Source organism: Branchiostoma floridae, chromosome 8 (genome assembly GCF_000003815.2).
Source record: "Branchiostoma floridae strain S238N-H82 chromosome 8, Bfl_VNyyK, whole genome shotgun sequence".
Taxonomy (NCBI): domain Eukaryota; kingdom Metazoa; phylum Chordata; class Leptocardii; order Amphioxiformes; family Branchiostomatidae; genus Branchiostoma; species Branchiostoma floridae.
In genome coordinates this window covers 7,931,214-7,958,599 of record NC_049986.1, presented here as the reverse complement: position 1 = coordinate 7,958,599, position 27,386 = coordinate 7,931,214, and the positions used below count along the sequence as shown (strand labels likewise).

The following is a 27,386-nucleotide window of genomic DNA, read 5'->3' as shown; positions in this document are numbered from 1 at the left end:
GCGCTCTCACTGCGACCTAAATATGATATGTATATCATACAAAACGTACAAGTGTGACTGAGAAGACAACAAAATACACAATGTGTAAAAAGGTTAGATCTTTTCTGTAGAATTCGTTGAGTAATCTGTCAAATTTGAGGTCGCAGAGAGAGCGCGGCGAGAGCACCGTCCTAGTGGAAAGAAGGTATTACTAGTATTTCACTCTACTCTACATCTAAATGTTCAAGCAGTTGCCCTTCTAAGATTTCATATCTGTAGTGTTGTTTTAGTGACGGTAAAGACTTTCGATACCTGTAAACTTGTACCTTCGTTAACATGTAACTGTAAGTCTCAGATTTGCATTTTTTTTGGATGTATAGTTTTCGTTGGTCGTGGCTGGCATACAGAGTACATACTAGTACTTAAGAATAATACACGTAATGACGAAATGACAAACAATTGATAGTATTATGTAGGTCTGGTTTAACTTATATACAGTACATAATGAACTGATGACTGTTCGCTCATTATAATTACACACCTTATTAAACCCGTTAAACACAGACAGAACCATTGTTCATAGTGCTCGGGGGCTCTGTACGTCAGCAAGTTTAAATCCTGTATTTGTCCGGTTACTGTCGGGCAATGGCTGGCGAGAAAAAAAAAAACCGTTACAATGAACCACGTAATGGACTCGCCAGAAGCCCGCGATAGTTTGATCACTAACATGATTCAGGAAGATGCGCAATTTCTATGAGATCATATTAGATATACGGGACTGAACCGGGCTTCTGACCATTTGTGTCTACATACAAGTTTACTATGTTTTTTTAATGTTAGGTCAATATAACATAGATAGATAAAAACGGATTTTCCACACCATTGTACAGTTCTGGGTGGCTCTATACGACAGCAATTCAAATCCTGTACTTGCCCGGTGACTGTCGGCAATAACCGACAACCGATTCGATGCATCCATACGGAAAACCATGCATTGTTTTAGATTTCTTAAGAAACCTATAGCTACGAGGGTTTCTAGGCCACGCTACACTGCACGAAATGGCCTTAAATCCTAATGAATACGACGAATCCGAAATCGTGCATCGTGGCGAATCCGGAAAGTTTCCGAATGAATCCGGACAAATCCATGATCGTTACTCGAATACGACAATGCAACGCAAATCCGGCCGGCGGCGTATTTGGGTAAATCCGTGACTTTGTTTAGAAGTTTCACATTAAGCATAACGGACAATAATACATTCTCTGGTTCTGCTGCAGTACCAAGGACGTCCGCCAGGAGGCCAATAGCTGATCTTGACCTTCGTCTTCTTACAAAATATCATCGCAATACATTCAAAATTTAATAAAGTTATGCTTACCACAAATACACATACATGCACACAAACAGACACAGACATGCTGAAAACAATGCCTCCATGGCCAGTTTTCATGTAAGTAATCATGAAACCCAACACAAGCACATCCATGGTACTAACTGTTTATTTTCGATAAGCGGCGAAGAAGGGACTTTAAGTCAACCTTCTGTGATCCCGGTTACTTGGCTCAGTTAGGCCTTATTTTCATTTCAGTAGTTTTAAGGGAATAGTCGTAGCCTTTCCATGGGAACCAGTTGACGCCATCTGCGAAGGACTGGTGGACCCCAGCATGATACAGCCCGTTCAGGTTTGCACGGTGGCATTTTTCGTACCACCATGCGCCTCTGTACTCTTGCGCGCAGTGCTGAGTCTCGTGGATGTCGTTTTCTCTGTCCCGTGTGGAAAAGTACATGCCGTTGTGAGGATGGAATGGGTCGGTCATGGCGTCACCTGGAAAAACACGGGCATCTTTCTCGATTAGGCTGATTAAAACCGCGCCCCTAGCGGCCGGCCCTACAATTGCCGCCGCCCTAGGAATGGGAGGGGAGGGGGTCATTAACCCCAGCAAGCGAGAGGTTGTGTAAACACAGGCTACTTTCTCGATATCATAGCTCTTGGATTCATGATTGGAGGGTGTTACATATACAAGTTACGCATCCGCACTACTTTCTCATTAGGCAAACTGAACCGCCACCTAAAGAAGCTTGTATCGTCAGGTGCATGACTGTAAGGTAAGAGGCTTGTATCACCGGAAATAAGATTGTATTACTCCGCCAAATATGGCACTGCTGTCGGAATAGACCTGGGATTAGCTGTAGTTGTCATTTCCTTGTTGTTAGACTGATACAAAAGACATCGAGACAACAGGGCATAACAGATTAGTTGTATTGGATTCTGCCAGAACTAGAATGTGTTCTAAAGAGAGTATTTGTTATATGAGTGGGAGATGGTTTGGGTTAGGGTCGTTGGATGGATTTTAACATTTGGATTTTATCTAGTATGAGAGAAGAAATAGGTACCCTAGTAGCGACTCACACACCTGCAGTGCCATTGTACCCGTCCACAGTGAGCCTGTACTTGTGCACCTCATCCTCCACCCTGAAGATGTTGTACTTGGCGTAGGCCGTGTTACCCTCAAAGTCCTCCAGATCCACCCTCAGTTCGTACACATCCTGGGCGGTCAGGCGGTGCAGGTGGTCATTGCCTGAAGTCCAAGAAACACAGAAAGGTCGCATGCAATAATGTTTAACAAAGAAAGTAGCCACTTCAACTATTCATAAAATTTGTTGTTGTCATACCTAGCCAGAACTCTCCCCTCAGGTCCCCAAACCCTGTCTTGTACGCCTGCCAGTCTCGGTAGAAGTTGATAGAACCGTCCTGACGCTTCTGGAACAACTGCAAATACAAATAGAAGCTGGCATTTCAATGAATATACTTTAAAAAGGGCTGCGTGTAGTATAGTTTCTAGTACATGTATATAGGTATAACAGAAATTCATGCAAGAAGTGAAAAGAAAAGAAGGAATTTGGCGAGCGACACAAAAGGCGAAAATATTTACTGTCCATCCACCCCCGTCAGTGTCCATGTCACAGTACACATGAACAGCACTTTTGCCATCGCCCTCAGGGTAGATGGTGTACACACCGCTGGTGTCGTGTCCAGTCGTCAACAGTTCCATACAGTCACGGGGACCGCTTAGCCTGTCTTTATGTTGTGTGTATAACGGTGTATATGTTAGACTTGAAAGAACAATACTTAAAAAGTTTTCAAAGCATATTTGTTTTGCGTAGAATGTATTCGATCCATTTAGAGATTTATCTTGGTATCACGTATTACGTACACAATCGGACGCGGTGTATTTCGTTCACTTTTTCTGAATAGCAGAAACGCTAGCGCTAATAAACCGTCCACTCGTTTTTGTACCGCTGAAGACCACTTTGTCCACGCGGTACGTACATGATAATAAACCGAGTCTATGTGTTTGAAATGGAGTGCACTATATATTTCTCCTTCTATAGACGGAGAAAAACAAAACTTCGGAAGTTTTCTCAACATATTTTGTTTTGTTTCGAGTAGAATGTATCTAGAGCCATTTACAAATTTCACAATTACATATTAGAGGCTTTATAAAGATAATTGTAATACATTGGAAAAGAACCTGATATTTGGCTCAGAAGGGTCTGCATCTGCCGAATGGTGTTGGCCTGACTGTTGACTGTATCCTCTAGTTGTAAGATGGTGTTAGCCTGGTCACCCACTGTTGCTTCCAGCTCTTCAACCATGGCCTGCTGTTGCTGGAAAGCGCTGGCTTGGTGCTACAGGATATAATAATGGGTTCGGTGATACTATCAAGGTTACAATACTTTCAAGTTAAGATATTATATATTAGTACGTTGCTCTCAAAAGTGCGATGCGAGGTAAATAATGTAGCGCTACCATATGTCGTGCACTACCTTCTGTCGTTAACTTTGGGTTATTCATATATATATATATGGATATATATATATATATATATATATATGAGTATGATCATTAGTGATTTCTTTTCTCTGTGCAATGCTATAAGATCCTTCATGTTACCAAGTAAGTCTGTATCCAGCGACACAAGAGCACGTGTCCTCTATGTCTACATGTAGGTATCACGCTTGACGTATCACATATGCAATTGGACATTGTGCATTTCGTTCCCTTTTTCTGAATAGCAGGAACGCTAATAAACCGTAATATCGTCATTTAAGGTGTTTGATTTGAAAACTTTGGCCACTTACAATGAAACTTCGTCGAGTCTAAGTCTTACAAACGGAGTGCACAGAAGGAGAAAGGCTCAAGTGAAGGGCAATAGGTCACGCTAGCGCAATTCGTCAATGTAGACCTCAGTTCAAATGTGTGCTTGCACAGCATGGAGAAAAATAACAGGCCATGTATTGTTCTTTCTAGAAGACTGATATATCAGACAAGTTAACATTTGGCTCAGCCCACGTGTTCTGCATGAGTGTGTAATAAAAATGTCGTTTTGAACGAATCGGACGGCATTTGGTAGCACTATGTTACCTGTAGCAGACAGTTTTAAGGTGGGAAGATCTATTAGACTTACTGTTCCCCCACAGCATTTCTGAGTCTCGTTCTTCAGTGCCTCTAACTCGCTCTCCAGCTTGTCCTGTCTAGTTAAGTACTGTAGAAGTTCTCCATATGCCAGACAAGATCCAGTCAGGGTGACGTGTTCTCCAATTTCACTCTCGGGCCAAACCCCAGCCCCCTCCGAACCATGTTGGGCTACTGAACCGCTGAGTTGGTTCAGTAGAACAAGGACTACTGTGGTAAGGACGGTCATGGTGACGCGACAGAAAAACTACTGGTAAAGGTCCACTCGTCTGGGGTATATATGTAACGGTATGTAAATAAATTGCTCAGAAACACCAGTGGTGTTCTCAAGATATCAGTTGTTATGCAAGGAAAGTCAATAGAAAGCTAACAGGGAGGACACGTGCGTGCTAAATATAAATTTATATAACGCTAGTTCACCTTTATTCGTGGGTTAACCTATATCCATTGATTATAGAAAAAACAAGGTATTTGGGGATAGTGGACAGACGGTTGTTTCAAACTGTATATTGACTGTCTTGTATTTGAAACCACCATCTGTTAATAGACCAAACCACCAATTCTCAAACCAACGGATATAGGTTACCCAATGGATATAGGTTACCCAACGGATATAGGTTACCCTACGAATAAAGGTGAACTAGCGTTATAGTCAACATTGTAAATACGGCCCCGTCTTGCGCGCACGATATTGCAAGGAATAACATGCCACAAAGATTTATTATATACCTTCCATTGTCCCTCACAATATTATTGTGGCTCGTTCTTCATTTTTTTTTAGCTCGACCTGACTGCTCAGATACTGCAGACGTTGCAGTAGATATCTATTCACATATGTGTAGATATCACAGCAACACCTGCTGTGTTCTCATGCGTGAGTTGTATAATCTTATGCTTTGCACACGAGGCTATGGAGGTCAGACATATATTTGATGAGTAACCTCATAATTACACATAACGAGCTCGCATGGTTTGTTTGGAAGTCTATCTTATCTGAAAGCCAGGGGAAATATATGACTACGTTGACGCTTTCAAATGTATCAACTACAGACATATAATATCAACATCAATTCAAATAAAGTTATGTTACAAGAAATGATAGCCATCAACGCAATTCCTAATTAGCACAAAACTGATGTCGCTTATATCAACAAATGCATCTTTTACAAAATAACCAAATCAAGGATGGATCGTTTACTTGTGGAAGATGGCTAGTCAAAGATATAACAGGGATTGTGAAGTTTCTTTACATCAAGACCATGCACGTACAAAGCAGGTACAATAAGACGCACACGACAATGCACACAGGTCTATCAAGGTATTTTATTTCTCTGTGGACCATTCTTGTAGTCCGTGGGTACCTGGAGGTGTCCATTTAATTTGGTCTTATTTTCATTTCACTAGTTTTTAGTGAATAGTTAAACCCCTTCCATGGGTACCAGTTGACACCATCTGCATAAGACTGATGAGCACCAACCAGATACAGCCCGTTCAGGTTGGCATGATGACAATGATTGTACCACCATGCCCCTTTGTACACTTGAGCACAGTTATCAGTGGTGTGGATGTCGTTCTCTCTGTCTCGAGTAGAAAAGAACATGCCGTTGTGAGGACGGGCTGGGTCGGTCATGGCGTCACCTGAAAATAAATGAATAAAAAGAGTTAGGCGACCTCATACCCCCTTGAAATATTTTGTAAGTTTTATGCAAAAACACATGATTTATGCATGGTGATCTTCATCATTGACTAACGTACATATGTCACAAGTATAGAATTCCCTTCATCAATAATAAAGCGGTTTTGCAATTTTTTGTATGCCTACCTACCTAGTCCCTTGACCTCCTGGTCGTTGGGCGGACAAGGAAGACATGTATATATTATACAAATCAGTTCCTCATTTGCATATATGGTATCTATCGTAATTTACATTTATTGAAGTCCAGTTGTTGACAACAATGGAATTATACAATTTCCTCATTAATCATCGAAATTAAGCCTCATTTGCATAACATGTATATCATTATGAACATCTTTGTCTAAGCTACCTGCATGCCTAAAATGATGGTAATCCGTCGTTCCTTTCTGCAGTTATCCACTTTGGAGTGTCTTGACAAACACGTCCCTGCAATTCCGCAGCTAAATTCCAGGACACTAACAATTGGCCTTAACCTTTGTCTTCCCAACACCTACCTACATATCAAATAGCATGGCAATCCATTTAAAGGTTCTTGAGTTATGCTCACCACAAATATCCGGAAACACAAAAACACAATCAAAAAACAAACAGACAGACACACCCAAAACTATATCTCCATTTTTCATGGAGATAAATATAACCTCCATGACATTTCATTGAGGTAATGACTATGGCATTTATACGGAATCTTTCGACAGCTGTCACATTACTGTGATATAGATCACTTGCAAGCAGACGATGCTAAGATAATGAAGTGTTGATACACACCTGCAGTTCCCGAATACCCTTCCACAGTGAGCCTGTACTTGTGCACCTCATCCTCCACCCTGAAGATGTTGTACTTGGCGTAGGCCGTGTTACCCTCAAAGTCCTCCAGATCCACCCTCAGTTCGTACACATCCTGGGCCGTCAGGCGGTGCAAGTGGTCATTTCCTAAACGACAAAAACGTATTCGAAATGGTTTCTACATTTAGGTCAAAATGCTTATAGCCTTTGTATATCTGAATATAATACCTGTGATTGGAAAAGGCTTATACAGTAGAATATTGACAATGTTACAAATTATTTGCTCGCGATACAAGTTTACTGTACAGAGAAGGTTTAAATTAGATGTTGCTATCCTACCTAGCCAGAACTCTCCTCTCAGGTCACCAAACCCTGTCTTGTACGCCTGCCAGTCTTGGTAGAAATTGACTGACCCATCTTGGCGTTTCTGGAACAACTGTTTATACAAGAGTTAATCAGGGGGCAATTTTTTAAAGATTCATAGCTGTACCATGTTTCGTTTCTATTAGTTGAAGAAAGCGTCAGACCTCAATCATAAAGTTACTAGTTACTTTTCGTACCTTTTTTTTCTACGAGAAAATGTGACATACTGTTGCCCTTCTTAGGCTATGATGATGATGCTTATAGATACTACAATGAACCATTTGGTTGAAATGAAATGAATATTTTTTCAAAGTAGTCACATGAAAATGACATATATTGTATTAGTTATATACAGACTTACTGTCCATCCACCACCGTCAGTGTCCATGTCACAGTAGACGTGAACAGGACTTTTCCCTCCTCCATCAGGGTAGATGGTGTACACACCGCTGGTGTCGTGTCCAGTCGTCAACAGTTCCATACAGTCACGGGGACCGTTCAGTTTGTCTAAAGTTGGCATGGAAGACAGTGATGTAACAATTCTGGGATAAACTTTACAAAAAAATCATTTAACACACACCTTACCAATGTGATATGAAACAGGCTGAAACAGAAACTATTTTACTGTAGGATGCTAGGATGCTGAAAAGTAGATTACTTGCTGTAGTTAATATACATCTTAAAGAAAACAATTGGATAGAAACCTGATAGTTGACTTAGGAGGGTCTGCGTCTGCTGTATTATAGTCACTTGTTGTTGAATGGTGTTGGATTGGGCATCCACTGTTGCCTGTAGTTGTTGTATGGTGGCCTGTTGTTGCTGAAGAATGTTGGACTGGTCATTGAGGTTGCCCTGTAGACTGCTAAACGACTGTAGCTAGAAAATTGATAAAGGGTTGGGTTTTACTACAAGATAGGCTACAAAATACTAGTAGCTTACTACTAGCACTGTAGACTGCTAAACGACTGTTAACACAGGGTAAAATGTTAACAAAAATAGAGTAAAGGATAGCTTACTATTATGCCCCAACACACCCTTTGTGTTTCTACGGTTTAGATATCAACTCACCACTGTTATAACAAGCATGGTGTTTAAAAAAACACAGGCGACGAAAGGTACGATGGAAAAATTGTTGGTTTCTTTGTTTGCTTTATTAGGATCTCCATTAGTGATACTGTACCACTATTCTTCCTGGAAGCCATGACAATTCGTGCACAAAATAAACTCAATACTAGATAGGCAGCATTTTCGCAAAATGCAACGTCTTCGCCGTGGTCATATGTGAAGGTAGTCAAATACTGTAGTAACATTAAACCAATAATTACTATTATGCATGCCTTATAGATTGAGTGTGATTTATGACGGACGTGATAGTAAGCGTTGTGAGTGCTGGGCTCTCATAGGTTCACCTGTCACGTATCCTTGAGAAATGTAGACTTTTGGCAAATCCAAAAGCGGGAAACGTCGAGTGCATGTTGCCGGGAAGACATAATTATAATGTTTGAGTGGCCGTTTTGCGGCTGTAGATCACGGTAATTATCGAACTGTGAAGGTCCGAGTAAAAACACACCCCATTGTGCAATTGTTGTACATTCTATACCTTGCGTATTTACAGTGAATTTTATATTGTCATATGTATTGTATACTATGTAAAAAATGAACGCAAAAAGCTGGAAACGTCGAGTGCATGTTGCTGGGAAAACATGATTATAATGTTTGAGTGGACGTTTTGCGGCTGCATGTAGATATCACGGTAATTGTCGGATTGTGAAGGTGCAATTGTTAACGTTGTACATTCTAAACCTTGAGTATTCACAGTTAATTATATATTGCCATAATGTATCGTATAGTAGTCAAACACTCCATTCAGCTCATTTTCTTCTGTCGGTATTGACTTGTGCATGCATATGAAGGCAAGTTGAATAAACAGGCTTGTTAATCTAAGCCACTGATACCCTTTATCAAAACAAACAATTGGACCAAAAAGGTGTTCAATCGGTGGCGTAAACTGTGTTAACTATAGGCTGTTCAATCCTAAAACTCAATACTCCTACATCCTGAAAGTAGCCTGCAGTGGTCCTTTTTCTGTGCGGACGGGCGTTGTAATGTTGCAGAACGGCATTCAGTACCAAATTTAAGAGGTAAAACATTGCGATTTAATGCATATGGAGAACGGTGTCTCTATATCCTACCGCATTTAGGTTGCCTTGAATGATGATAAACCTTGTTTTGCCTCTAGCGGTTATACAACATGTACCGCCCCGCTATACTGTTCCTCCACCACCACTTTATCTGTGCAACTGTCAGCTTGGTCAGCTTGCACCTTGGTGCATCCATGCTTTGATTTGGCCACCAACAACCAAAAGGTCAAATACACTATAATCAAATGCGCTAAGAATAACCTTGGATGTTAGGTATACGAAAAATTACATGGAAAAGGAATGCCGCCAAACTTATCGTCGATTCAGTGTAGAACTACAGTGTTATAGATTGATGATACCGTTGAAAAGGAAATTACACACGCTTTCTATTGATATATAATACATTGAAATTAATTCAGAAACAACGGGAATATGATCTACCAAAGTCGATATTCCAAAATTGTTGTGCCGAGTTTATATTCAAATCTGTTTGTAGCATCTAGTTTGTTGAAATCTGATCTACTTGATTCGAGAAATGTGAATAACTTACGACGCATCTTATTATATCTAGAATATTCCATGAGGAAGTGGAATTAATCGCCTCCAGGTCGATTGACAATGGTGAACCCCATTAAACGTCCCAATGGACAGACTGCCAAACCAGAACATCTGGAGCAAATTAATTATTGCCCATTCCAGTACACAGTGCTGGTGGGGACACCTGTGAAAACATTAGACTACCGCCACCTGTGACCTGTACAACTGAAACCCGAGCTCAGGGAACAGTGTTTAAACAGGTACCCACTGGCAAGCTTAGAACTGGGAGTTCATGGGACATTATCCCTTTTTTTATAAACGTTTTGATAGTGTTTAGGCGTGATGGTTGTGTTTTTCCTTTTGGTTTTAAATCAATTTTACTTCGTTAAACACCCCCTTTACTTCCATGTTATTGAATGTTTGTCCCGCACAAAGCCAGTGTGTTCTCATTAGGGTCTTACAACCACCCATAATAGAGACCTAAGTTACCAGGTCATTTGGTGACCAGTCCCTTGGCAGTGGCAGTTCGAGACTGAGAAAAAAATCTAATACCGCAAACATCATTTGAGGACAGCAGGATGAGCATTCGAAAAAAGTTTCCCCGATAAAGAAGTTTCCATTAGTAGTCCATTAATCTCAACCAATATAAATGATACAACAATGTACAACAATGGCTGAGGTTTCTGCAGTGTGATGAGACTGATTTCATTTCTGTGTTTTTGTATGCACCCAAAAACTGTCTAAGCATCATTTAAAACATTGAACTTCCCTTTGAACAAAGAACATGGCATCGAATTGGTACAAAAAGAACTCTCCTGATATTTCCTTGGTCTGTCATACTGCATTTAGACGCAGTATAGTTGGTCTGCATGTACTGATTGTGGAGGTGAGGGCAGTTCACCATCTTCACGATACACTATTCGTAGCATTGTTGTGTAGGTATTGTTTCTTACTAATGACTGCACCCATGCCCAATGAGCTACATGTAGAACTGTAAAGTAGAGCAGGTTTTAACAGGCTTCTGTTTGCTACTTGATAGATGCTTCCATATTTTTTGTAGGAAAATAAAATAACGACAACCCTGTACTCCACACAAGTATCAGAAAAGAAACTAGACTGTTAAAGCCAGAAGTTTAACTACACGCTCAATTTCAGACCTGTCAAATGCAATTTGCTGCGGAGATGAAGGGCTCAGATGCATGTAGTTTGTTCAATACGGGTTTGAATAAAGACTGATGGCTTGACATGCTTCTCATACTTTGTTTAGCAGAATTTGTGCGAAAAGGAGTTTTCGAGAAGGGCTGTGTCGTCTGCAAATCAATGTAAGCAAGGACTTTGAGAAAGACATGGTAGTGACGGCTATGAGGACCGCATACGGTAAAGCCTTCAGTGTTTGAACAACTGTCAGTGAATTAAAACAGAGCAAGAGGGTCCCCTTTATGAACGTCAGTGGCAATGCTAAACACACTAAGTCTCTCCATCTGGAATTAGGCAACTATAGATTTATGGGAGACAGCCCCACCTACAGGAGGCGGGTTCTAGTCCCGCCTACAGGAGGCGGAGACCTTCCAACGGGGCGGAGCAATAGATAGAAAAAGATTAATTACAAGAGGCGGACCTCCACATAGTGTATTGGCGGTCGACCAATCGGGCACATTCTCAGGATATCAGCTGACCATTCCGGGGATCTCATCATTTTGACCATCATTGAGAAAACTGGAGTGGGGGTTAGTGGACGTGTTGGAAAATGGCTCTCAGTTATCCACCGTATTTCTCCTACTTCGGAAGTAGATGCAGGAAGACAAAGAGACAGACGTGCTGAGGCCCAATGGAGAAAACAACACAAAAGGTGAGTGATCTCGATGTACATGTGTTTTCTGTGACCGTCCGAAGTATTTTATTACATGGATATCTCTAAACAGCCCAATGCCCCGGGAACTAGACTGGGTGCGTCCTAGTTAGCTTCCCGCAGCTCTTATACTGTCCCCTTTAAACACATTATTATTTAGGGAGCAAGTATGGGAGCTCACTGACTGGTAACTATAGGATGACACAGAGGTTATCGGGTCAGGAAATTTCTTTTCGCCAAGTCAAACTCTAGGGCACAAAAATTTTCTTTGTTCTCTGTAGCTTTCAGAACGGAAAATTTCCTTTGTTCTCTGTCAGCACGCGCATGGTCATGTGGGGTGCAGATGTAGCCCAACCTCACCACCACCACCTGCAGTACAGCTGGGACCTGACTGCGAGGCACCCCAATTATCTCTGGTGATTTATGAGCATGCTGCGGGGTGATCGCTTTCTAAAAAAATATTTGTTAGTGTAGAGTTTGGAATCAATGCGATGATTATTGTGGTGGGCATTGAATTCAAACGGATTGTAAGGAACTAAATTAGAGATAATTCGTCACCTTTTTCACGAGTTACGTCTCATTCATTCATATTGGATCTGACTTTGTTGGAATGCAAATAACGATATCAGCCTCACCCCCCCCCCCGCACAAATTTTTCCTTAACGTTTGTAGCTTGTATAGCATTGACATAATTTTGGACTTTTGGATACTTTTGGTACTTTAAAATCTTTCCTATGCTTTTGTTATTTTTGCCTTGTTAATGTATTAACATTATGCTGGGTCATGAGCAAATGCCGATGAATTTATTAAGACTGGTAGGGTCAATTTCAACTTTTAGATTTTAGGTATGCGCTTGAAGACCAGGGGTCGCTCCGGATGTATAGTTTTTAAAATTCGTTTAGAAATTGCAGACAAAGTAATACAAGGCAAACACAGGCAGCGTAGTTGATATTGTGTACCAACACATAAATACATATTTACACTTATCATAGAATAAACATAATTAACTCAAATGGTTAATGTAAACTTCAACTAACAGGGTTAAGCTGTCCAAAGTTTGGAGTAATTCAACATCTGTCTCTTTTTCTCACAAGGAGTTACAACATCAGACTGGTGATAGAAGGATGACTCAACAAGACCCTACGGCTTTGCCATGAAGAGAGGTTACACAGGCGGAGGCTGTTCAAACAGTTGGTGTGGCTAACGAAGTCTGTTATCCGTTGTATTTATCGCTCATAAAGTTTCAGTATCGAAAGCCGTAAACATCGGGTTGGGTGGTAGGTGGGAAAACGGTCCTTTGAGGTAGCAGAGTACCGTTTTCGGGGGTTCCTATATTTAAGGACCAGCTGAGGGTGACTGACATCAACGCAGATAAAATTATAGTCGGTTACCGGTGCATTCCGGGTTTCAGTTTCTTCACCCTCTCTACTTTTCGCAATTTTTTGGGGAGAAAAGTTTTTTCACGTAAAAAAAGGAATTTTGATGTGAAAATAAACCCATCACATACAGTTTAGTCATGAAAATTACTGATATTGTCGGAAAGAGAATACACTTAGGATTAATCAAGCCAAAAATTAAAAAAAAAAAAACTGTAACGCTGAGACTATTACAATAACCCGTCGCGCGAGGCATAGCAAGACGGCTCACATAAAACGCATGGGCGGTGAATCTGGGTCAAGGGCTAGGGGTGAATCCCTTTCAACGCGTAGGTATACAAAACAACTGAGGCTCGGCGAGTCGGGCCCAAACCATTTTTCACCTTAAACACGTCACTTCTTATGCTTTTGAGCCATGCCAGTATTGAATGCCATTTCGACAGGGTTTTCATGGGAGCATGTGATCAGGTTTGCCAAGATGTGTTAAGCTATAACTAACCTGTTCTATATTGTGTCTTTCAGCTCTACATGACGACAACGACAACAGTCACAAGAAAGAGTTGAACTTGGACGGCAGTCAGATGACTAGCAACAGCAGCTTTAAAATGCAACCCAGGCTCAACTAGTCTATCACCTCAACAAAACGGGAATCAATGTATATGTAGTCAGGCCTGCTAATCAGTTCCAGGACTGATTCTGTGGAACTGGTAAACTTGTTTTAAAATTAAGACTAACAGAATTACAAACAGAAAGTTTCTTCTTGGATGTATTGTCAAGAATAGATTCACTCTTATGGAAGAATATCTTTAGTTATAAAACAAAAATGTCCTGTTCTACAAGTTTTTATAACCTGAATATTTTGTGTGTGTGTATATTTGATGTGTATCTTGATGAAATAAAGGTATTTGGCAAATGCGTAGATCGTTGGTTTCTCTCAATGTCTGCAGTAATGGCCTTTTCTGCTTTGTACAAACATCTTGAAAATGAGCAAGGCAGATTTTTGAAAATCAAAAATATAATTGTGTTTACAAGTGAAACAAAAAAGTATTTGAAGCCTCAAAACTTCGATATAGAGTTCCTAGTTCTTTCCCGTCAACAACAACATATTAAAAGCTGTAGTAATAACACATTATTCTCATTGACCAGAAACAGTGCTGAAAAAAAGCCAATTATTCAACTGAATGGTACATTGTATCTTTCATATTCGAAGAATTAAGGGCCTTTTCTGTTCCAAACAGCCGAAGGCTACCTCAAAACCAATTCCCTAGGGGATGCATTCGTGCAATTTTTGGAATATTTTCAAAGCGATCGTAATACTGTAGAATGCCTCCGCCCCTGAGGCGTCGCCAAAAATCAACAAATGTATTGACAAAGGGGGCGTACATCGTACGCGTAGTTACAGACATTTACAACATATTTCTGTTTAGCATTGTTACAGTATACTAATCCACAAGGATGTATTACACTTTATAGATGTGTGATATGAATCGTGAATCAAGATAGACTTACCATCCATTGTCCCTCACAACATTGCTGAGTCTCGTTCTTCAGTGCCTCTAACTCGCTCTCCAGCTTGTCCTGTCTAGTCAAGTACTGTAGAAGTTCTCCGTATGCCAGACAGGTCCCAGTCATGGTGACGTGTTCTCCAACTTCAGTCACCTGCCACCCTTCAGGAAACTCTGAGCCGACTTGGGCTGTTGAACCGCTGAGATGGTGCAGCAGAACAAAGATCAAAATGGAAAGGGAGGCCATGGTGATGTGATAGTAATGCTGTCGGTAAAGCTCTACTTAATTTGTGGTTGAAGTGTATATGTATCTGTAAATATAGCACAGAAACACCTGTGTAGTTCTCAAGAGGTGGGTCATGAGTCCGATTTACACACGAGGCTATGGAGGTCAAAGAAATATTTTTGACATAGTAAATTTCTACATCGAGGAAATTTACATCGGTATGATGTATGTAAAAGACGCGTTGTTTTTTTACTAATCATTTTTAAGCTTTTCAAACTGTCATTCTTTAAAACATAAACCGAATATTGTAGATGCCCCCTTGCTCCATAAAAATGCTTGTCGATTCACATTACGTGCAAAACGAAGTCTACACGTTTACCATGTTAAGCTTGTCATCAACATTATTACACAAATCTGCAATTGTCCTCCTTAAGTAAATTACATTGCTTTGTTCATAAATACAGTAAGAAACCCGATACACATATTCATTTGTACAGGACATTTTTAAACTATCTTTTGCATCTCACTTCGATTAATGGTTTTCATGCGTGGTGGTCCAAATGTACTGTTCTTACTGTTCGACATTGTAAAATTCACAATAACCACCAACCCCAACGCCCTTATTTTGACAGAGAAGACTTTGTATCAACCCTCTCCGACTCTGTTTGCTTGGTCTATTTACTCGTAGGCCTTCTTTTCATCAATTCATTGCAGTAGTTTTTAGGGAATAGTAATAAACTTTCCATGGGTACCTGTTGATATTCTCTGAATGTGTTTGGTGAGCACCACCCAGGTACAGGCCGTTCAGGTTTTCATGATGTTGTGCCCGACTTGTCATGCTAACTGGCACGAACGTTCTGTCTACGTAATGGCCATAAAATTCTCAGTATACCAGAGAGATCCGGTGTTGGCCCCTGCTGTATATTTGCCCCGACACTTTAGGCTCGTTTTCATTTAAATGTCGAAATGCTGTCGCCTGACTTTACGCCTTGATATAGAGCAAATTATAGACACTATTTCCTTCATTTTTCCACAACCCCAGTAATGTTTTACAAAAGATGCACCACAACATTCGTATAGGTTGATGGGTTAGAAGATTATTATAGCCACGGGTGGGATTTCACACCCTAAAAAATGGCTGTCGCCTGAGAAGAAACAAAGAATTCAAATAGTAGCCAAAAATGTAACAATTCAGTTCCCAGAATGATTGTTCGGCAGGTGAAACCAGCTACCCAGGCCCTCTGCCCGATCACGTCAGATCGCTACTGTCACTGATCTTGGAGGCTGTGCGAGGTGGTTTATGCCTGTCGACAGATTCTGTAACAAACGTTACCACCACTAGTACGATGGTTGCCACGGTTATATAATGCACGTATAAGGCCAGAAATGACCTTTTTTGTGACGCTGTACAGTTTTCCTGGCTTATTAAAGAAACAAGATAGGGTTCTTGACTGTTATTTGTATCCCACCATGCTTAACCAAATGTTGTACAGAAATGACTGTAACAAACGTTACCATTGTTCGATGATGTTTAAGCTTTCTATTTGACTGGTGTAAAAAAGCTGCCCACTTTTCAAATGTCCCTTGGGACATCCACTTATACCCAAATGATGTAGTCAATAAGGTAAGTCCTTTAGAAGAAAACAGAATAAAGTCTACTGTTGTAAAAAAACGTTACTGGTAACGTTTGTTACATGCCCTGTAATGCATTACCAATGGGACCGAAAATAATAAGTAGCCATTTTTTGGCTATGGTTAAAAGAGGAATTTTCCTAAACAACCAGGTAGTTTTCACTGAAAATAAAGCCGATTTATTTTTTGACCAAAAACATGCCATTTTCGACATTTCAATGAGAACGAGTGTTTATAGCGTTTAAAGTGAAACCTTATCGATGCTCTATCAAGATTAGATCTCTTGAAAAGTTCCTGCGACCCAGTGACGTGGGTCTCAGTTCCTCAGCTAACCTAACATGTAGCCACCGTAGTGACTCTACCCTCTAACCCTACCCTGACGGTAACCCCTACCATAACCTACGGAGTAGATATTTGGATTGATACTAGCCAAGAATACATTTCCTCCATCGTCAAAGTTGTGAGCCGACACGAGTCTCTGTGCGTGCTGCTGAGACTAAAAAAACGACAAGGACGAAAGTGGAGATGGCAGTCATGGCATTGAAAAGCTAATGGTAAGGAGCAACTCAGTTGGGATATATCTGTGTGTAAAGGTTCCATGTAAACACCTGTGGTGGTCACAATGGGCACGGATGAGTTGTATCACTGTATGCCTTACACACATGGTCATTAACTAGATGAGTCGTCAGTTAGCTATTGAGGATGACGGAGATGGTGTAGTATCAAATTTCCTTCGGCAATAAGACACACACGACATTGCACACAAGTCTATCGTTGTATTTTATTTCCCTTTGTGCTCCTTTTAGCTATCGGTGAGGACTTGGATAGCAATGATGATAGCCAATCTAATTTGGTCTGATTTTCATTTCACTAGTTTTCAGGGAGTAGTATGAACCCTTCCATGGGTACCAGTTCACACCGTCTGCATTGGACTGGTGAACCCCACCCAGGTATAGGCCGTTGAGGCAAGCGTGATGGCAATCAGTGTACCACCATGCGCCTTTGAAAAATTGAGCACAGTGTCGACTCTCGTGGATGTCATTATGTCTGTCTCTTGTAGAAAAGTACATGCCGTAGTTGGGACGAATCGGGTTGGTAAGGCCATCACCTGAAAGGGATCGACATATAAGACTAAGTTCTCTGTTATTGTCAACACAGGTAGTACATGGTTGGAATGGTATATCATGACCTTTTTCTTATACGTAGTCAAATGTGAACATTTTCACACTACGGTAATGTAAGGGCGACACAAACCTGCAGTGCCCGAGTACCCGCTCACAGTCAGCCTGTACTTGTGCACCTCATCCTCCACCCTGAAGATGTTGTACTTGGCGTAGGCCGTGTTACCCTCAAAGCCCTCCAGATTCACCCTCAGTTCGTACACATCCTGGGCCGTCAGGCGGTGGAGGTAGTCATTACCTGTGTACCGAACGGTAAAATGTAATTACATTACAAATTCTTCTTGAGCTAAAAGATATGTTATGATAATAGTGAAGAGTGCTAACCATACCTATCCAGAACTCTCCCCTCAGGTCACCAAACTCTGTCTTGTACGACTGCCAGTCCTGATAGAAGTTGATCAGTCCGCTTTCACGTTTCTGGAACAGCCACAGATGCGTTGCAAAACAACAAGTCTGTAAAAATCTAGTCTTATCAGTTTTCTTTAAAAGTTAGTCGTGTAAACATTTGTGTCAACACAGACCGTAGTGTATTCCTTATACCCCCCTCACATTATATACGCTCTTCGGACGTACTTCGCGATCGCAGGATGGTCGGCTGATTTTAAGATCTTGAGATGGTCTTGCGTTTTTTTCGCCCAAAAACTGTCCCCCTCACATGTAAGCTCGTGCGATCGACGGTGAATAAATCTATGATAATGAACCTCCCATGACCTCTTGCACGATGACAAGGTAACACAAAACGTTCTTCAAAAAAGGCAAGAGATGTTGCTTAATTATTTTGTTGTCGGAATCTTTTTAACTAATAATGGAATAAGCGGGTATGATAGAAATGGCACAAGAAAGGAAAGTGTGTCACAAAGCCAGCCTACATACTACCACAGGGGCCACAATGTTAGAATTACCCCCACATTCCAAGAAATTCAATATTTGTTAACAAACGAAAGTCGGGCGAACGTCGCCCCAACATCGCCCGACTGACGGTCGTTTGCCATCCGATTTGCGCTCGATGATTGATAACTATGTTTGTGCTCGACTATTTACGCAAGACTATTGACCGATACCCTTGCGAGGTACGCACGATTTGCACGCAGGATCTGCGACTCGGTAACTAGATCTGCGATCTCAGAGATCTCCTGCGACTTGTCGCTTTTGTTATACCCGCCTCACATTATATACGATCTTCGGACGTACTTCGCGATCGCAGGAAGGTCGGCTGATTTTAAGATCTTAAGATGGTCTTGCGTATTTTTCGCCCAAAACCTGTTCCCCTCACATATAATCGAGCCTCGTGCGATCGACGGTGAATAAATCTATGATAATGAACCTCCCATGACCTCTTGCACGCGGACAAGGGAATACAAAACGTTCTTAAAAAAAGGCAAGAGATCAATAAATGTTGCTTATTTTGTTGTCGGAATCTTTTTAGCCAATGAATGGAATGCGAAGGCATAATAGAAATGACACAAGAAAGGAAAGTGTGTCACAAAGCCAGCCTACATACTGCCACAGGGGCCACAATGTTAGAATTACCCTCACATTCCCAGAAATTCAATATTTGTAAACCATCGGAAGTCGGGTGAACGTCGCCCGAATGTCGCCCGACTAACGGGCGTTCGCCATCCGATTTGCGTTCGATGATTAATAACTATGTCTGTGCTCGCCTATCGGTCTTCAATCGTTGGATTGACGCAAGACTATTGACCGATACCCTTGCGAGGTACGCACGATTTGCACGCACGATCTGCGACTCGGTAACGAGCTCTGCGATCTCGGAGATCTCCTGCGACTTGTCGCTTATGTTAAGAACATGTTTCGCTGCACCGCGACCGTCGTAAGACTCCTGAAAATTGCCGGCGATCCCTAAAAATCGCAAGATGATCGTGAGAACACCGGACGTCTTACTCACGAAAATGTTATTTAGAGCTCGTAAACTAGTCTTCCGATCGAATCGCGCCTAATGTGAGGCGGGTATTAAGAACATGTTTCGCTGCACCGCAACCATCGTACGACCCCTGAAAACTGCTGTCGATCCATAAAAATCGCAAGATGATCGTGAGAACACCGGACGTCTTACTCACGAAAATGTCATTTAGAGCTCGTAAACTAGTCTTCCGATCGATTTTCGCCTAATGTGAGGGGGGTTATTCCTAATGCTGTAACAGAGCTTCTAATGTAACATACTAACAAAATATCTAACCCAAGTACCAAATAGCATATACTGTCGGTTAAATAATTCTAGTTTCTTTTAGCTAAATTGCATAGGTATTGGGTCAATGTGAGCTTATAGAGATGTTTCTCAACATGGCTCATTCTGAGGAAAACCTCTACTTGGTGTGCCGCTGGATTATTTGCGCGATGACAGCATAGAAGCACCTGTGGTGTTCCCAAGGGCTGGGTTATGTTAACATTGGGCCAGAAAGGTCAAACATGATGTAGATATATACATATAGACGTTATTTCCATTTGGTCTATTTTTTTTCTTCGGTTGTTTTACGCTAAGTTTATATGTGCCATATAAACTTCATTTAACTTTATAGCAATTGTTTCAAGTTTAGTGTATTGGCAACACCTAGCAGCTATATTGCTTTAGTTTTAGGCTTCCGCGGTGAACCCTTCGCGTCTATGAAACTAATTTTTAATGTGCAAGTTTGAATGCTATATCAGAACGAGATGTGAATACGATTCCAAGTCCTGTCCGAATCTACTAAGACAATGTGTGTATGGATTTATTACAAGTTCAGTCACGTAATCTGCATATTTCTTCTGACCCTAGTACCTCTTCTCATATGACCTAAAATAACAAAGAGCGGAACGATTTGCGTCTTCCCCAAATAAACGAAGGCTAAAAAAGCAAACAAGCAAGAAAGCAAACAAACAAACAAACAAACAAGCAACCCTATGACCATGGTATCAAGAAATCGCCGAACAAATGATAAGAACTGACAACAGCACGAGGTTTTGCTGATTTTTCAATTTTATTCATAATAACTGTCTATTATGATGTGTAGTATAGAAAGGGCTTTGTTTTAACCTTCTTTGGGAACATCTAATTGGCCTAGTTAGGCCTTATCTTCATTTCAGTGGTTTTCAGGGAGTAGTGAAAGCCCTTCCATGGGGTCCAGTTGACACCGTCTCCATCGGACTGGTGAGCCCCGGCCAGGTACAAGCCGTTCAGGTTTGAACGGTAACACCTCTCGTACCACCATGCACCTTTGTATATTTCTGCACAGTCGGCAGTAGAGTGTGGATCGTTGTCTCTGTCTCTTGTAGAAAAGTACATGCCGTTGTGAGGGCGGGCTGGGTCGGTCATGGCGTCACCTGGTGATGTGACAAATGTGAACACTGATGTAAGAGCCTATCACCTTTCTTGTGCCGTTTGGGGCGGTGGTGTGTGTTTGTGTGTGTCCGTCTGTTCGTTTTTATTATGGACAGAATAACTCGAGAAGTTTAGGATGGATCCACATATTGTTTTCCAATGCGGGTTAAGACATAATGACGGAATAGAAGAAGAAACATGTAGCAGCAAGACGCACCTGCAGTGCCCGAGTATTCTTCCACAGTGAGCCTGTACTTGTGCACCTCATCCTCCACCCTGAAGATGTTGTACTTGGCGTAGGCCGTGTTACCCTCAAAGTCCTCCAGATCCACCCTCATTTCGTACACATCCTGGGCCGTCAGGCGATGCAGATGGTCATTGCCTGTGAGAGCAGAGTTAACGATTGTTCACAATAGCTTTTGTTATCATACAAGAGCTGTCATGATTATATAGTATATTACCTAAATAGAACTTCCCCTCGTCACCCCCACCCCCCTCCTGTATGTACCGATCGGTATAATGTTCATTATTTTGACGAATAATAAGTATCTCTAAGATCTATTAAAAGGCTTCTTAAGCTAAAAGATATGTTCTGATAATAGTAAAGAGGTCTAACCTCACCTAGCCAGAACTCTCCCCTCAGGTCACCAAACCCTGTCTTGTACGCCTGCCAGTCCTGATAGAAGTTGATCAGTCCGCTTTCACGTTTCTGGAACAGCTGCCGTTGCAAAAGAACATGTCCTTATGATGCTAGTCTTATCATTTTTTTACAACCTAGTTGTGCCAAAACCGACGTATATTCCTTACAAAAAATTGTACCACGTAACAAAAGAGCTTCTGATGTAATATACTAACAGCATATCTATCCCAACTACAGTAAGACCAAATGGTGAGGAAAATACATGCTCTTCAGCAGCATATAATCTTAGGTACTGAATTCTAGTTTCTTGTAGCTAAATTTCATACGTATGGGGTCAGTGTGACCTTATAGAGGTGTTTGTCAACATGGCTTACCGTCCATCCGCCCCCGTCAGTGTCCATGTCACAGTAGACGTGAACAGGACTTTTTCCTCCTCCATCAGGGTAGATGGTGTACACACCGCTGGTGTCGTGTCCAGTCGTCAACAGTTCCATACAGTCACGGGGACCGTTTAGCTTGTCTGAGATTTAAAGGCATTTCTTCAGACCCAAATGAATCCAATATTATATTACGTCGACATCGTTTTGAATCATTTTGTGTATAGACTAAAATCGTATTTTAAGGTTTACATCTGTTCTTGGAAAGAATTTGACAACAAACCTGACAGTTGGCTTAGAAGAGTCTGCATCTGCTGAATCGTGACCTCTTGTTGCTGAATTATGTTGACCTGATTATCCACAGTTGTTTGTAGCTGTTGGTTGATGTGACCCTGTCGTCCAAGGTTGTCTGTAGTTGCTGCACGGTACTGTGTTGTTGCTGAACGATGTTTACCTGGTCGCTTGTAGTTGTTGAACGGTGGCCTGCTGTTGCTGAAGGACGTTGGACTGGTCATCGAGGTTATTCTGTAGACTGCTAAACGACTGTTGCTGGTTCTCGTTTCAGAGCTAGAAACATTAACACAGAATAAAGTGTTGATACGAAATAGAGTGCAGAGTAACTTACTACTATGTAACCCCCCTCAACTTACTTAACCATAAAATAGATGCAACGACTTGTAGTACTTGGAGATATCACCTAATACACTGTACTAAAGGCGCATCTCACTTTACTTGCGTCAATCTTACGTAAATACGGGGTTCGAAAGATACTAATCGAATTTCAGAGATAAAGATCAAATTTTCTTACTTTTTGTGTATTTTGTCGTCTTCAAAGTAATACTTTTACGTATTACGCAATATCTAAATTATAAAAAAAATTGAGAAAATAATAAAACAGTGACGCATTAAACAAACCCCGCAGTGACGCAAGCTTGACGCAGCTGCAGTGAGAGTGCACCTTAACAGAGAAAAACTACATAGTAGATATGGCCTATCCTCCAAACCGAGGTTGGGTCGCGGGGATTAGTAGTGGTCGGGATTTTTACCGGCTCGTTCCCCTCACGGCCAACATTTTCAACACAGTCTTATGTAGCATGCATGTAAAGAATTCCATTCTACCAGGATATAATTCAAGGTGTGCGATAGGCCTACCGTCCATTGGCTCTCACAGCATTGTTTTGTCTCGTTCTTCAGCCCTTCCAGCTCGCTCTCCAGCATATCCTGTCTGTTTAGATACTGTAGAAGTTCTCCATATGCCAGGCAAGATCCAGTCAAGGACACGTGTTCTCCAACATCAGTCACAGTCCACCCAACAGGCTCCTCTGAGCCGACCTGGGCCACCGTGCTGCTGAGGTCGTGAAGCAGGGCAAGGACGAAGATGGTAAAGACAGCCATATGTGAAGATTTACGGGGAAAAGTTGATGAAAACCTCTACTTAGTGTGCCGCTGGATTATTTGCGTGATGCTAGCATAGAAGCACCTGTGGTGTTCCCAAGGGCTAGGTTATGTTAACGTTAGGCAAGCGAGGTCAAACGTAATATCAGACGTATATATTATATATAATATATAACACCCTCCAAGTTAATTTTGGACTTCCAGGTTAATTCCGGACAAACCTTAATGATCTGAAAAACGATTAACCAAATGAATTAAGATTTGCAACTATGGTCTATTAAAAGGTAACTAATATGTAGATTGCAATCAGATGTCTCCAAGAACAAAGCTTCTGGAGAATTCTGGCTTTAGTTTCCCAGAATTCTGGAGAATTGTGGCTCAGGTTCCCAGAATTCTCCAAAATTGGCTTTGTTCCTGGAGACATCTAATTGCAATCTACATATTAATTACCTTTTAATATACCATAATTTTACATCTTAATTCGTTCGGTTAATCGTTTTTCAGATTCCTTTCATTCCTTTATTCAGGTACCCTTTAGCCCGTACGGCTAGTCTACCAGGGTTCGAACATATACAACGCAAACATACATGTATATATATATATATATATATATATATATACATACATATATATATATATATATATATATATATATATATATATATAACAGATAAAAAACATTCACAATCATAAAAAACTATCAAATTGAGAAGACATGATGGTAGATTGCCCTTTTAAATCGTGAGATGTTGGGCAGGGATTTGATGTGTGGCGGTAGTACATTCCAGAGACTAATGGCACGGTAGAGAAAAGTTCGCTTTTTTGAGTTTGTTTTGGGCTTAGGTAGTTTAAAAATGAAGGAATCAGATAATCTAGTTGAATATGTGTGGGTGGAATGAACAGGGGCGATGGAGCTGTAAATGATTAAGGTTTGTCCGGAATTAATCTTGAAGTCCAAAATTAACCTGGAGGGTGTTATATATATTATATGTTATTTCCATTTGGTCTATTTTCTTCGTTCGGTCAGGTTTTTTATGCTGAGTTTATACGTGCCCTTTTGACTATTCATTTTACTTTACAGCAATTGTTTTTAATTTTAGTGTGTTGGAAACATGTTGTTCCTGGAGACATCTAATTGCAATCTACATATTAATTACCTTTTAATATACCATAATTTTAAATCTTAATTCGTTCGGTTAATCGTTTTTCAAATTCCTTTTATTCCTTTATTCAGGTACCCTTTAGCCCGTAGGGCTAGTCTACCAGGGTTCGAACATATACAACGCAAACATACATGTATATATATATATATATATATATATATATATATATATATATATATATATATATAACAGATAAAAAACATTCACAATCATAAAAAACTATCAAATTGAGAAGACATGATGGTAGATTGCCCTTTTAAATCGTGAGATGTTGGGCAGGGATTTGATGTGTGGCGGTAGTACATTCCAGAGACTAATGGCACGGTAGAGAAAAGTTCGCTTTTTTGAGTTTGTCTTGGGCTTAGGTAGTTTAAAAATGAAGGAATCAGATAATCTAGTTGAATATGTGTGGGTGGAATGAACAGGGGCGATGGAGCTGTAAATGATTAAGGTTTGTCCGGAATTAATCTTGAAGTCCAAAATTAACCTGGAGGGTGTTATATATATTATATGTTATTTCCATTTGGTCTATTTTCTTCGTTCGGTCAGGTTTTTTTATGCTGAGTTTATACGTGCCCTTTTGACTATTCATTTTACTTTACAGCAATTGTTTTTAATTTTAGTGTGTTGGAAACACGTACCAGATATTGCTCTAGTTTTAGGCTTCGGTGGTGAACCCTTCACGTCTATGAAGCTGGGTTTAAATGCGCTAACTTGAATGCTATATCAGAACGAGATGCTTCTACAGTTCCAAGCCCTGTCCAAATCTGTTAGGCCTAGGACAATGTGTGTGTGGATTTATTACAAGTTCAGTCGAGTAATCTGCATATTTCGTCTGACCACAATCGGGACGATTTGAATCTTCCACGAAGGCTAAAAAAAAAAAAAAACAAGCAAGAGACTGTATGATCATGGTATCAAAGAACCACCGAACAAATGATAAGAACTGACAACAGCACTCGGTCTTGCTGAGTTTTCGATTTTATTTATAATAACCGTCTATTATGATGTGTGGTATAGGAAGGGCTTTGTTTTAACCTTCCATAGGAACATTTATTTGGCCTAGTTGGGCCTTATCTTCATTTCAGTGGTTTTCAGTGAATAGTTATGGCCCTTCCATGGGTTCCAGTTGACACCGTCTCCAACGGACTGGTGAGCCCCGCCCAGGTAAAGGCCATTCAGGTTGGCATGGAAACAATCATTGTACCACCATGCACCTTTGTATATTTCTGCACAGTCGGCAGTAGAGTGTTGGTCGTTGTCTCTGTCCCGTGTAGAGAAGTACATGCCGTCGTGAGGACGGACTGGGTAGGTCATGCCATCACCTAGAAAGGAGACAAATATAATTACTGACGAAAGATTTATCACCTTCGCCAAGAAGGTTATGTTTTCGACGCCGTTAAGGGTGGCGGTGATGTGCGTACATGTGTGTTTGTGTGTTTATTTTTGTGTGTTTGGCTTTGGACTCGAGAGGTAATGGATGGGTCCACATGATATTTAACCTGTGGGATGCTTTATACTTCCAATTATTTGGAAATTATGTAAAGGCGATGTTAGATGCAAATCATGCAAGTACATTTACATAATCGTTACATACTCCTACAGGCGGCACTTTTTACCATCATATAATGGTAGGGGTGGTTGGGGGGCTGTATAGCGGTTTTTTACGTGTAATGACTTCTCAGGCGTTTTACAAAATGTGTGTGATCGCTTAAGAGAAATACATATGCCGTAAACGGTTATTATTCAAATAATAAAACATAGAATAGAAGAAGACACTTAGTGGGAACACACACCTGCGGTGCCCGAGTACCCGTCCACAGTGAGCCTGTACTTGTGCACCTCATCCTCCACCCTGAAGATGTTGTACTTGGCGTAGGCCGTGTTACCCTCAAAGTCCTCCAGATCCACCCTCAGTTCGTACACATCCTGGGCCGTCAGGCGATGCAGATGGTCATTTCCTGTGAGAGAAGAGTTCACAAATGTTCACAATAGCTTTTGTTATTATACAATATCGTTTTTACATTATGAGGAAAACATTCAACCAAGAGCTGTAATGATTATATACCTAAATAGAACTCCCCCTTGTCACCCCCCTGTTGCATATAAAAACAAATAATTACATGCTTTATATATTGTGGAAATAGATCATTACAGTTACGTGCAGCAGTTGTTGTTATACATATATACCTAGCCAGAACTCTCCCCTTAGGTCACCAAACCCTGTCTTGTACGCCTGCCAGTCAAGGTAGAAGTTGACAGAACCGTCTTGTCGTTTCTGGAATAACTGCAATAGAATTGATAGGAGAACACTTTAATAAAAAATCTGCCTGGAAATTATCATTTCTTAAGACTTACAGCTATGATATTAACATCCTGGTTACTTTGCATACCTTTCTTTTTTATGACCATATATAATAAAATGGGAGATACTGATGTACTGCTTTTCTCCGTAAGGTAGTGCAAGGTTTCTGCCTGTACTAATTGTGAAGACGTCACAGTGAGCAATATCCTTATTATAGCACTGATAATAGCTAATGCAGTGATTGGTTAAAATGAACCGGATTTAATATATCTAAAAACTAGGCACACGTATCTGTAAACGACATGTATTGCATTAGCTACATTCTTACCGTCCATCCACCCCCGTCAGTGTCCATGTCACAGTAGACGTGAACAGGACTTTTCCCTCCTCCATCAGGGTAGATGGTGTACACCCCGCTGGCGTCGTGTCCAGTCGTTAACA

At 40.9% G+C, this 27,386-nt stretch overlaps 1 protein-coding gene and 1 long non-coding RNA gene across 2 annotated transcripts; one reads left to right on the top strand and one right to left on the bottom strand.

Annotated features, from left to right (window-relative positions):
- Window positions 1-1,461: 1,461 nt before the first annotated feature.
- Window positions 1,462-27,386, bottom strand: LOC118421176 (fibrinogen C domain-containing protein 1-A-like). Its single transcript, XM_035828338.1, has 10 exons — window positions 27,274-27,386; window positions 7,279-7,375; window positions 6,922-7,086; window positions 5,836-6,095; window positions 4,450-4,704; window positions 3,514-3,670; window positions 2,914-3,059; window positions 2,654-2,750; window positions 2,395-2,559; window positions 1,462-1,805 (listed from the first exon to the last, which is right to left on the bottom strand). Exons 1-10 carry the CDS (start codon window positions 27,298-27,300, stop codon window positions 1,543-1,545), a joined length of 1,632 nt encoding a protein of 543 aa, XP_035684231.1. The 5' UTR covers window positions 27,301-27,386; the 3' UTR covers window positions 1,462-1,542.
- On the top strand, window positions 11,497-14,061 carry LOC118421103. Its single transcript, XR_004831812.1, has 3 exons — window positions 11,497-11,829; window positions 12,924-13,023; window positions 13,728-14,061. It is a non-coding gene; the product is annotated as an uncharacterized LOC118421103 (long non-coding RNA).